The sequence below is a fragment of the Pteronotus mesoamericanus genome, unplaced genomic scaffold (genome assembly GCF_021234165.1).
Source record: "Pteronotus mesoamericanus isolate MK-2021 breed Mesoamerican mustached bat unplaced genomic scaffold, CSHL_Meso_final scaffold_174, whole genome shotgun sequence".
NCBI lineage: Eukaryota > Metazoa > Chordata > Mammalia > Chiroptera > Mormoopidae > Pteronotus > Pteronotus mesoamericanus.
Genome location: NW_026555309.1, coordinates 22,091,568 through 22,104,314, shown reverse-complemented (window position 1 = coordinate 22,104,314; position 12,747 = coordinate 22,091,568). Strand labels below are relative to the sequence as shown.

Sequence of the window (12,747 nt, the reverse complement as noted above, 5' to 3'; positions counted from 1 at the left end):
TAGAAACAAAGCAATCTTAAACTGCAATGAACTCCACAGAATAAAATAACCATTATGAAATAAGAAACATACTGAGGACAGCTCCAGTGGCATAAAATTTGATGACAAAGATGATTAGTATATTTCACCCAAAAAGTAAGGGTCAGGAAAAAAATTACATAAAAAGTATCTGTGATTTCCAGGATTTTCTCAGTTGTGTCTTGTCCATGAATAACTGCTAGTTCTTCTTGTGAAGGGGAGCAAAGTCAGGAGCAACCTCTGTCAACATCTTGGTGACATAGATACTCTAATTCTAATAAAAGTTCTAATTCTAAAAACTATCAAAATCAGTTGCCACTTTGTAGATTTCATGATTCTGCATTCTACTTTTTTTCAAAATACATTTGTCTGAGCACTTTGTCTAATCTGTCTTGTAAAAAGCTTCATATTTAGTACTTTATTGAATCTTCTCCAAGGCACCCAACGATCTCTCCTATCTATTACCAATGAGGTAAGGAGTGATACATTTCAGGAAATACGTATTTATCCATGAACTATGTTTCCTAAACTATGTTGGAATTTTTCAAAAGAAGAACAAAGGTTTATAGGGAAAAAAAATGGGTTAATACTAGATACAGAGTAGGAATAGCCGTAAGCAAAAAAAAAAAAATCAGTAACTAAAAATATTTTTCTCTAATGTGACTCAATAAATAATAGCACAACTTTCCATTAATGAATACATTTAATTTAAGTGAAATGAGCTCTTTATTACTGGTCAAAGTACTTCTAAATGAGGATAACTGTTTCACAAGTACTTGAATTTAACGGCTTAAAAATAAATAATCAAAGATAGAAACCATACCTGGTCTAAGATGTCCTACAGTATCAGCTAAACTTCCTTTTTTTACTTTGGTAATAAATGCACAGAGCCGACCTGATTCAGTCATCTTACCTCCTACAACCTGTTTAAAAGAGGAAAGTTTTAAGAGACATATTGTTCCAATGAACATGGTTGAAAATTCAAGTAAAAAATAACTAGACTACTTACAGCGTTTAAAACTATAATTTACTATACTAAAAATATTTTTTAAGTAATGTAGTGCTATTAGGAACTAAGCATATGTCCCTATAGTAAGCGTTTTACATGTTCCAAATGTTTTACAAATCCATTATTTTTTTTAAAATGTTGCATACCTTAGAAATAATAATTTGTAATTTCTTTATTACAAAATTCTTAACTTCTATCATTTCTTAAAACATGTTATTTCAGTACTATGTAATTTACACATCTAGTTATGCATTTCAAATATCACAATAATATAAATACTTGTTATTCTTACTATTATAGTATGCTACCAAATTTCATTAGTAATCTGGGCACATTGATAATGTGCATGATGATGATATATTTTTTCCTGAGAAAATTACAAAATTTACTTAATTTCATCAGAATTAATGCGAACTTCTGAACTTTTTTATCCCAGTTTTTTTAATTTTATGTTTCTATAAATGTACTGGTTGAGGCAAAAGCAGGTTTACAGTTGTTCACATAGGAAATAATACAATAATTAGTAATACAAGAATAAACTCTTGTTTATTCTTTTGTCCTCCCCTGTACATCCCTCAGAAAAACAAAAACAAATTATTACGAATAATGCTGTGGAACCATAGATGAACCTGCAAGAGTGGCCTCTTACAAAATTAATGCTTGATTGTCATCAACTGCCATTCAATCAATATATCAGCTTTATAGCAAGCTAAGCAAACAATAGTAACTAACTTCACTGACTAAAATAGTTGTTTTTTTCTCTTATAAATTGAGTGAAAGATATCTGAATTAAAAAAAAAAATTGACTTATCTTATTCCATGTATTTATTTCCAAACTGCAGTGAATTAAACTCAGCTGTAATTCAGTTAATACTAATTATTCCAAAATTTATTCTGAAAATTAAGTGTATAGATATTTTGTACTTACATTTCTATGGTAATTTTTTAAAAACATTTTTATTGTTTGACATAAAATTTAATAATAAGAATATTTCTGACTATAATTATTACTGAAATCATATAATGTGTCAGGCACTGTATTAAATGTTTATATATTGCTTTATTTAATCTTTTTATAACAATTCAGTAAGCATTATTATCTCCATTGTACAGGTGAGGAGTCTGGGGCTAAGAGAAGTTTAGTTGACCAATGTCTTGTACCTAATTGCTGTAACTAGAAATCAAGCCAAGACTTCCTAACCTCCATACTATACCGTTCTCATATTATATTGGGCAGATCTGGGTTTAAATACTACCTTCATTACCATTTTGTGGCCATGGGCAAATTATGACAATTCTCTAAGCTTATTTTTTATCTCTAAACAAAATGATAGATGTAAAATGCTTACATGAGTGTCAGCCACATGTCAGTCACCCAATAAATATTAGTTGCCCAATTCCACTTACACACAAAATTTTCTAATATTTCTCAAAGGAAAACTTCTGTAGCAATGGCTTAACTCTAAAACATTTACTTCTCTCTCATTTCAGTTTTTAATTCACCATACAAATAAACAAACAAATACAAAACACCAAGCAAACAGAACTCTGCTTGGTGTAATTACCAAGTAACTTTTTGGTATTTTATAGTAAAGTATAAATTAATATTTATATTAAATCTCTTACCCTAAGTATTTTTCAGTGTCTAGACTTCAAACAGTATTCTCTCTTATACATACATATACATAATTAGACACATATTTTTCTGTACTAATATAAAAATTATATTCCTATATGATATAAACATTATATTTGTCAACTCTACATATTTAGTAACTGAATAAAACTGTATAGGTAAAATAAGTTTGAGCACTGTACTTAGGATTACAGTAATGACTCATTTAATTGCCAAAATTATATATACAAGATTTATCATAGAACAATGACAACTTCTTAAATAAAACTTGGAAAATCAGAATTGGATAATGAGGGCAAATACTTGGGAATTCTTGAAAATGGAAAGAAAATTCACTAAATTAGTATAGGTAGAAAGTTATTATACAAAAGCTTACATATTTCATCACATACCTTCAAGCCAAGCATTGCTCCTGAATCTCGAGGTACACTTCCATCTTTTAGACGTTTATTTAATAAAATTCGACCAATTAAACAATCCCCATCTTTAGAAGGCTGCCATGTCACAGGGTGCTGACATAGTACATCAAAAAACAAAAAAATTAATGTTCTGTTAAGACAAGTGATCCCTTATTGTGCAATCTCTCTAAATATCAGACTTCCAAAGTATTATGATTACACAAATCAGTTGGCATTTAAAAGTTTAATCAAGAGGCTTATGACATTATGTCTACAACCTCAATTTTATAATCTCAAGTTTTTCAAAATCAAATTACTTCAAGTTCTTACAGTGCTCTTACACAATATTGAAGGAATACAGTTCTAAAAAAATCTGAGAAACCTTGAACAGATATTCAAACTCTAATTATATACATGCTGAAGATTAATAAATTCACAGGTAGAAAAGATAGTCACTTAAAAATGAAAATACAGTCTTCAAACATGTTGGGAAGACTTTAAGAGACCTTATTACAATAAAAGTTAAAAGGTCAAATTAAATAAAACACAAAATTCAAACCTATGATGAAGGCTTTCTTGACATAGATTTCTAGATTAAAATTACAAATAATACACAAGCCCCAGGAAGCTTCTAAGTGATTCCGGGAGAAATAGGTCTAATTCAAAGGTGAGGATAGATTACATTTCTCACTTTTTGGAGGTTCATTGATTCTTTCAGGTCTTTGATCTATTTAGTAAATTAATTTTATTAGATAATCCAATGGTATCTATTGTTAATTAACCTTGAAAATATTAGGAATTTATCGCTTTCTCAGGGCAGAACCAAGCCCTTTATAAATCACAACACCATCGCATTATGAATTACATGTCAATAATAAAGTAAGTGATTTGTGTAATCACAGTTTCACAGTTATTTTAAAGTAACATGCATATCTTCATGCAAAATTTAGCAGGCAAAAGACAAGTTTCAATCATCACATCTATATGGTAATAAGAGTTCAAAAGTCTCACCACACTAATAGCAAAAATAATAAATACAAAAGCAGATGGCAGTGGTTCTAATACTAATTAATGCTACATTGAAATGCTGTGACAATAAAACAAAAGAGTAAAATGACAGTGAAAGGGAAAAAAGAAAAACAACTTTTTCTGTGCAAACAGACCCAATTATCTCCCTTTTGCCTGGGATTCAAACTATTAATCATTTAATTTTCATCCCAAGGAAAATATATACAAGCAATCAAATAAGCCAATCCAAAATATTCTCTGTATTTGTTGTTTTATAATAACATTAAAAATTATTTCATGCGACCATAGACAAAACATTCCTTTGTTCCTAATTTTTATTTCATTTATTTTTTTTTTTTTGTATGCCGTCAAACAACAAAAACAGCAAAGCAAGCAAAAAATATTTTGATTTGTTTGTTTTGGTTTTGTTTTTCTTTTCTGCACCTTAAGAAATGCTACATTGACCCTTGCAATGCCCTGTCCTTTTATTATGTTCTGTTTGAATGAGTGACAGAGAGCAAACGAAGACCAAATGAGCAGGTTAAAAGGCAGGCTCCACAATCTCAGTACCTTATCACTATGGCTATGCTCCTCGTTAAGGGTTGTGCTACTACAGGTATCTACCCCAGAGTCCTTAATTTGAGGCTCAGACCATTCCAAATCTTCTTCCAAAGAGTGGCCACCAAAGTACATCATTTTCTTTTGTCTCTCAGACCTGGTGTTAGAGTCCGACAAAACTGCCTGCTCACTAGTTTTTCTTTTTCCCTTTTGACTGTCCCCTACAGGTGTGGGATAAAAAAAAAAATACAAAAAAGAAAACATGCAAAGGTGTAAATAAAAACAGAAAAGTGAAATGATAACAAATTAAATAGTAAGGCTCCACATGTCTCACCAAAGACATTGGGGATGCCTCACTGCTATGCCAAGACGTATGGTCCAACCAGTTGTAATCCATGTCTCCTGTGAGAGTCAGACAGACAAAAGAGTGCAGTAAAAGGAGACGGCGAAAGAAAGGACAGACAAAGACATTATAAACATTTTAAACTGTGTGATACTGTCTGGTTTCAAGAACTTTGTCTGTAGCACTCACTATACATACCAAGAGAGCCTGGATATCAAATGAGTAAAATTTATACAATGCAGAATATAAAGCTTATGATCTCTAGAGAGACCCTACAGAACAAAAGTCCTTTAAGAACAGAAAAGGCTAATAATAAACAGAAATTGAAATGAAAAACTTATATATTTTGAAAAAGAAAAAGGCTACCAGTTATGCCTGTTACTCATGGTATATTTTCATGCTGGCCTACAGACATGGGTTCTTTTCCAAAAGTTAAAGAACATTTTAAAGATTAAAAGGTGGTTTTCCAATAACCACTATAACAAAAAGCCAAGTAATTAAATTGTTTCTGGAATGTAGTATAATGTTTTTTAATGCTGAAACTTCCTAAAAATATTCGGGGGCATTGAGGAGGTTAAAAAAAAAGAATCGGCTATACACACAAAAAAAATTTTGTATGAAAGTGACAAAATAGATGCACACTAAAATAGCTATTAGTATAAATAATATAAACTTTACTTACATTATAGATTACTTAGTATTGAAATTTTTCAATTTTCAGAAATTACACTCATACAATGTAGATTTCCTTTTAAAATAATTTTGTCAGATAATTTATATAAATGGCAGCTAAGAATGACTATTTCCCCAAATTATACATTCCTTATTTGCCTCACATCTGAAAAAAAAATTTCTTTTTAGTCTATGTCTACACATACATATCTTTTAAAACTTTATTTGTGCTTTCATTAAATTAAAAATATTTACCAAACTCCTTCCATTTGCTACGCATTGTGCTAAGCACTAGTGCATGGGGTAAAACAATGAGACATACAACAGAGTAGTGAGGGCAACAGATATGGTAAGAATAGAGGGAACTGAGAGGTGTTTGGGAGGTAGAATTAAGTATAAAGAAAGATTGAAGCATCAAAGATAGCTCTCTGGTTTCTGCCATTAACAACTAAATAGAAGGAAAGACCACTTATGAGAGGGAGACAACTGGAAGAAGAACACTGTATTAGAAATAATGGGAAGAAATTACTCTATTTCATAGAATCTAAGATGTAAGTGTAAGGTTCATCGATATTAAAATAAAAACATGCATTTTACAATTTATTAAACATGGTGATTAATTTGGGATATGTTGTTGTTTGAAAAACCCATAAGTTATTGAAGTGGGAATATAAGAAATCAATTGGGGAAGCTATAATAAAGCTTAGAAGGAATGTCTAAGCCGGAGACCTATATTTGGAATTACTAGCATACAAATAGGAGTAGGAAGATCATTTAGAAATAGAGAATAAAGTAAGATATGGAGAGGATCCAGACTGAACTGTAATATATAGAGTTTGATTTAAAAAAGGAGAAAGAGAAGGAGGAAAAGATGGAGGATGAAGATAAGAAAGAGAAGGAGAAGAAGCGAGAGAGAGACAAAGAAAAACTTTAAGAGATAATAAAATGAGGGGGGGGGAATAAAGTCTCAAAACCAAACAGAAGAGTTTCCTAAACAAAACAAGAGGAGAAATCAACAATACTGAATGACTTCTACACATCAGATACAATAAGGAACTGAAAAATGTGCATTTGATTTGGCAACACAAAGATCAAGAAAGGTGTTAGGAAAAGCACTCTACATAGAATGATGAAAGTTAAAATTAAATTGAAGTAACCGAAGAGTAACAGAGAGACAAGAAAGTAGGAAAATGTGTATTGATGAATGGTTCATAAAGTGAAAACCCCAAAATAGCAAAACAGAAAATTCATCTCATTGTGGTCCCAGAAAGAAGAGAAAGTAAAAGTACTTGGCAATGTAATAATGACTGAAAATTTCCCAAATTTTCAAACCATGTAAGCCTATTGATTCAAGAAACTACATAAACCTCCAAACAAGAAATACACACACAAAAAAATCAATGCCGAGACATATCATAATCAAACTAAAACTAAAGACAAACTGTTCAATGTAGCCAGAACCAAACACACCTTACCTAAAGGAGAAAAACATTTCAAATGATAGTGGATTTCTCAGCAGAAACGTCGGAGAGCAAAATGAAGGGGCGTGATATTTTTAAATTACTGATACTAAAAGAAATATCAACCCTGAATCCTAAATATAATGAAGTTATCTTTCAGAAATGAATGAGCAATAGAGACATCTGAGACAAAGAGAAAACTAAGAGAATTTGTCACCAGTGGAACTACCCTAAAAGAATGGCTAAAGGAAGTTCTGGTAACAAAAAGAAGGAATCTGGAAATATATGGAAAGAATAAAAAACAAGGTAAGTAAAAACATGGGTAAATACAATAGGCTTTCCTTATCCTCTAAATATATCTGATGTTTGAAGCAAAAGGTATACATTGTCTGATGTGCTTTTCGACATATATAGAAGAAATATTTTAAACAACTGCATTATAAATAGGAAAAGATAAAATAATTTGATGTTATGTTTTTACATTTCACTCTAACTAGTAAGATGTGGTAAGTTGTGCATATGCAATATATTACCTAGAGTAAACACACACACACACACACACACACACACACACAAACAAAACCTTTGCAAAGAAATACACTCAAAAACACTGCAGATGAATAAAAAAGCAATTCAAAAACAAGTTCAAATAACCCAGAGAAAGGCAAGGAAAAAAATGAGGGAAAAAAATGAAAAAGAAAATATCAAACAACAAGAAAAATGTAGACCAATATCCTTCATAAATATAGACAGAGAAATCCTTAACAAAATATTAGCAAATACAATTCAGCAACAGCATGAAAAAAGAATTATACAGGCTGACATTATGGAGTTTATTGTTGGAATGTAAGACTGGTTGAAAACTGAAAATCAGTGTGACATTTCATACTCCCTAGTTACAGGAGAAAAATCACATGATCCCATTCCTTGATGCAGAAAAACATTCATGATAAAGACAACAAGAAATAGAGAACTTGCTTAAGTAAATAAAGAATATCAACCAAAACCTACAGCTAAGATCATACTTAATGGTAAAAGACTTAATACTTTATATGAAGAGAAATTCCCCCCAAAAAGATACCTGTGTTTTTAATAGCCAAAAAGTGGAAACAACCAAAATGTCCTTCAGTGGGTGAACAGATAAAGAAATTGTGGTATAACCATACCATGGAATACTACTCAGTAATAAAAAAAAAATATTGATACATAAAGCATAGATAAACTTCAGGAGCAATGTGCTGAATTTAAAAAACAATCACAAACTGTTGTATACCATTAGATTTCATTTATATAACATTCTCTACATGATAATATTAGAAATAGAGAATAAATTAGTGGTTAGCAGAAATTAGCAATGGGGGAGAGGGTGTTACTACAAAGGGGTGGCATAACAAAAATCTTTGGGCTTCAAGTCAAGATGGTGGCATAAGTGCAGTACTCGCATCCTCCAGCAACCGCATCAAAATTACAACTACACTACAGAAAAGCCCTCATTCAGAACTGCCTGGATTCCAGCTGAACAGAAGTCCTACAAGTAGGAATTTAAAGAAGCCACATCAAGACTGGTAGGAGGGGTGGAGACGCGAATGGGCTGGCCCCACACCCATGTGAGGCAGATAAAAACTGGAAGGGATATCTAACCTGCAGAGGTTTCCCCTGAGGAACGAGAGGTCCCAGTCACATACCATATCTCCCCACCCAGGGTTTCGGTGCCAAGAGGAGAATACCCCATTACTTCTGGCTGTAGAAACCAGCTAGGCTTGTGGCTGAGTGAGACAGAGGGCTTCTGGAGTCCCAGGCAGTGGCCTTCAAGGATACATGCTCTGACTTGAGATCACTCCCTCTGAGTTCGAGTGATGGGGCAGCAGGTTGAAAGGAACCAGGGACATACAGATAGGAACTGAATTGGCCAGCATCAGGGTGAGAGCTCAGGGGACAGCTGTCTCCCAGGCAGAAGTGATGGCACAGATCATTGTTCCTTTTCTGAGCCTTCCCCCTGACAGAACCTCAGAGCTGGCAGGCAGGCACCACGTCTGAGTCTCCATCAACCTGGTTCATACTGTTCATGCTCCCCCACACAAACTTCAGGCTCACCCAAGCTGACTTGAGAGACTTTTCCATACAAACAGCCTTTTTGCTTCAGACCTTCCTAAAATTTCTCAAACAAGCAATATCTGACCCCTGCATACCCCGTACCTCTTGCTAAGTGGCCCTAAGCCTGGCACTAGTGGCAGTGGCACTGGATCTCAGCTTGGCCTCTCCAAACCGAGAACATGTAGCAGCCATCTCCAGATCACTTTGTAGCTTATGCTGGGTGGCCCAAGTGGAACACAGGCAGCATCTAACCTTGCAACTCTAGGGAGGCCCAAGAGGCAGTGCACTGCGTGGACAGCTTCAGACCATGCCAGGTTACAACCCTATCACCTCCATGAGCAACACATTCAAGGGACAGACTCAGTAAGCACCAGAGCCCCACTGAATCAAATCCTGCTCCATACGGTCATCTGCACAGAAGCTATGTTAATCCAGTCCTCAAAGCCAATTGGCCTGGAGGTTAATACCTCCCAGTGATGCCAACCAACATCAATCAAGACTCAGTTACAACAGGATAGTGCACACATCCACATGCGGGCACACCTGGAACCCAGGTCAGGTGACTGGGAAGGCTGTGTCACAGGGCCCTACAAGACACCTACACTATACAAGGCCACTCTACCAAGTCTGGAAGATGTAGCTCTATTTAATACATAAAAAGAAACAGAATCATCTAAAATGCAGAGACAGACAAAAAAACAAACAAACAAACAAACAAAAAAAAAAAACAGGTTCCAAAAGAAAGAGTAGGAGAGATCTCCTGAAAAAATAACTAAATGAAATAAAGAAAAGGAAATTATCAGACACAGAGTTAAAAAAATGGTTATAAGGATGGTCAAGGAACTTAGTGAGAACTTCAAGGAACTTAGTGGGAATTTCAACAGCATGAAAAAGGACATTGAAACCATTATTAAAAAGCCAGTCAGAAATAAAGGATGTGCTAACTGAAATAAAGAGTAATTTACAGGGAAACAAGAGTGAAGTAGATGAAGCCAAGAATCAAATTAGCAATTTGGAATAAAAGGAAGCAAAAAATACCCAATCAAAACAGCAAAAAGAAAAAAGAATCCATAAAAATGAAGATAGTGTAGGAAGCCTCTGGGACAATTTCAAGCACACAAACATTTGCATCATGGGGATGCTGCAAGAAGAAAAAAAGCATGGAGTTGAAAACCTATTTGAAAAAATAATGAAAGAAGACTTCCCTAACCTGGTGAAGGAAGATGGCAAAAACAATACTAAGAGAAAAATTCGTAGTATTATAGGCCTATCTCGAGAAACAAGAAAAAAATCAAATAAGCAAACTTTACACTTAAAGAAACTTGAAAAAGAACAACAAACAAAACTCAACATGAATAGAAGGAAGGAAATAATAAGGACCAGAGAAGAAATAAATGAAATAGTCTTAAAAACAACAAAAAAACACGAGATCAATGAATCCAGAGATGGTTCTTTGAAAAGATAAATAAGATCAACAAACCTTTAACCAGACCATCAAGAGAAAAGTGAGAGAGGACCCAAATAAATAAAATCAGAAGTAAAAGAGAAGGAACAGCTGACACCAAAGAAATACAGAGGATTGTAAGACTATATTACTAACAACTATATGCCAACAAATGGACAATCTAGAAAAAATTGACAAATTCCTATAAACATACAATCTTCAAAAACTAAATCAGGAAGAATCACAGAATCTGAGTAGATAGATCGCAACTAATGAAATTAAAGCAGTAATTAAAAAAAAAACAAAAACTCCAGCAAACAAAAGTCCTGGACTAGAATGGCTTCAGAGGCAAATTGTACCAAACATTCAGAGAAGAACTAACACCTATCCTCAAAATATTCTAAAAAAATTCAAGAGGATGGAAGACTCCTAAGCTCATTTTATGAAGCTGGCATTATCCTAATCCTAAAACCAGATAAAGACACTACAAAGAAAGAAAATTATAGGCCAATATCTCGGTTAAATATAGATGCTAAAATTCTCAACAAGGTTGTAGATTCAATCCCCAGACCAGGAGCAAACGATGCCCTGTCTGGGCACATATGGGAGGCATCCAATCAATGTTTCTCTGTTGTCGATGTTACTCTCTCTCCCCTCCTTTCCTTCTTGCTCTCTCCCTAAAAGCAATAAAAAAAATTGTCCTTCAGTGAGGATAAAAATAATTAAAATCCTCAACAAACTATCAGCAAACTGGATCCAGCAACATACTGAAAAGGTCATACAACATGATCAAGTGAGGTTTATTCTGAAAACAAAGTTGGTACAGTATCCGTAAATCAATAAACATGATATAACACATAAACAAAATGAAGGATAAAAACCACATGATTCATACCAATAGATGCAGAAAAAGCATTGGATAAAATCCAGCTCCCATTTATGATTAAACTCTCAGCAAAATGAGAATAGAAGAAACATACCTCAACATTATAAAAACCGTACATGATAAACCCACAGCTAACATCTTACTAAGTGGGCAAAAACTATAAGCATTTATTTCCCTCAAGATCAGGAAGAAGACAGGGATATTCACTCTCACCACTCTTAATCCAACATAGTATTGGAAGTCCTGGCCACAGAGATCATACAAGAAGAAGAAATAAAAAGTATCCAAATTGTAAAGAAAGAATAACAGTCATTATTTGCAGATGACATGATACTGTATATAGAGAACCCTAACAATTCCACCAAAAAACTACTAGAACAGATAAATAAATTCAGTGAAGTAGCCGGATGAAATATAACTATCCACAAATCAGATGCATTTTTATACACCAACAATCAACTATCAGAGAGGAAAACTAAGAAAAAGATTTTATTCCTTTGGGAAAACACATCTAAAGTTCAAAATTAGAAACACATATTTGCTCTTTCCTCCGTAAAATTGGCAGAGTTTTCACAAGATTAGGACATGAGATTCAAATCCTAAGTATCCTTAATTATAAAGCAATGGTAAAAAATTCCCAACACGTAAAGATCAAGATGTACTGAAAAAAAAGGACTTGTACAATTACCTGTAAGAAAAAAAAAATAACTCTACCCGCTGACACTTTCAAAATACTCACTTCTGAATATCTGCACTGTTTTGTAAAATATAATCATATCTAAAAAATAGTTGGGTTGAGGTGAGTAAAGTATGCCTTTCATAAGCATTTATTGTTAACCCAGAATTTTAACATCCTTTTATTCTCTTCTAGTTAATTTATGTCTTTAATATCCTTCATTTTCTACAGTCTATTTATCATCTTCGTCATTCATTAAAATTCACAATTTTCATAAACTTTTACAATTTTATTCAACATTCTATTCCACGAATTATGTAATTTAAGATTTGGACAAAAGGTAAGTATTAGGAGCATGTTAGATTCTTATGAAGTAAACTTTTACTTGTTATTTCATGAGATCTTCTGTTAAAAAGATTAACATCAATCTTGTATTGTGGGAGCCCATGCATGCACTGTATACTATGTCAGGCTCACTTTATTTGCTCCTGAAAGGGTTCTTAACCAAGCTAAGCCCTACAAAAATAGGCAGATCGGCAATTCTA

The 12,747-nt window shown here is 33.3% G+C and overlaps 1 protein-coding gene across 18 annotated transcripts in view; it reads right to left on the bottom strand.

Annotated features, from left to right (window-relative positions):
• Window positions 1-12,747, bottom strand: part of RIMS2 (regulating synaptic membrane exocytosis 2) — a 473,698-nt gene that overhangs the window by 230,965 nt on the left and 229,986 nt on the right. For 13 of the 18 annotated variants that reach the window (XM_054590361.1, XM_054590372.1, XM_054590374.1 and 10 more), the window contains 3 exons: window positions 4,962-5,029; window positions 3,056-3,175; window positions 842-941 (listed from right to left, as the gene is read on the bottom strand). In XM_054590361.1, coding sequence (XP_054446336.1) covers window positions 842-941; window positions 3,056-3,175; window positions 4,962-5,029 — 288 coding nt within the window. Of the gene's footprint in view, window positions 1-841; window positions 942-3,055; window positions 3,176-4,639; window positions 4,849-4,961; window positions 5,030-12,747 lie in introns of all 18 variants that reach the window. The other 5 variants (XM_054590373.1, XM_054590359.1, XM_054590360.1 and 2 more) reach the window with 1 other exon arrangement.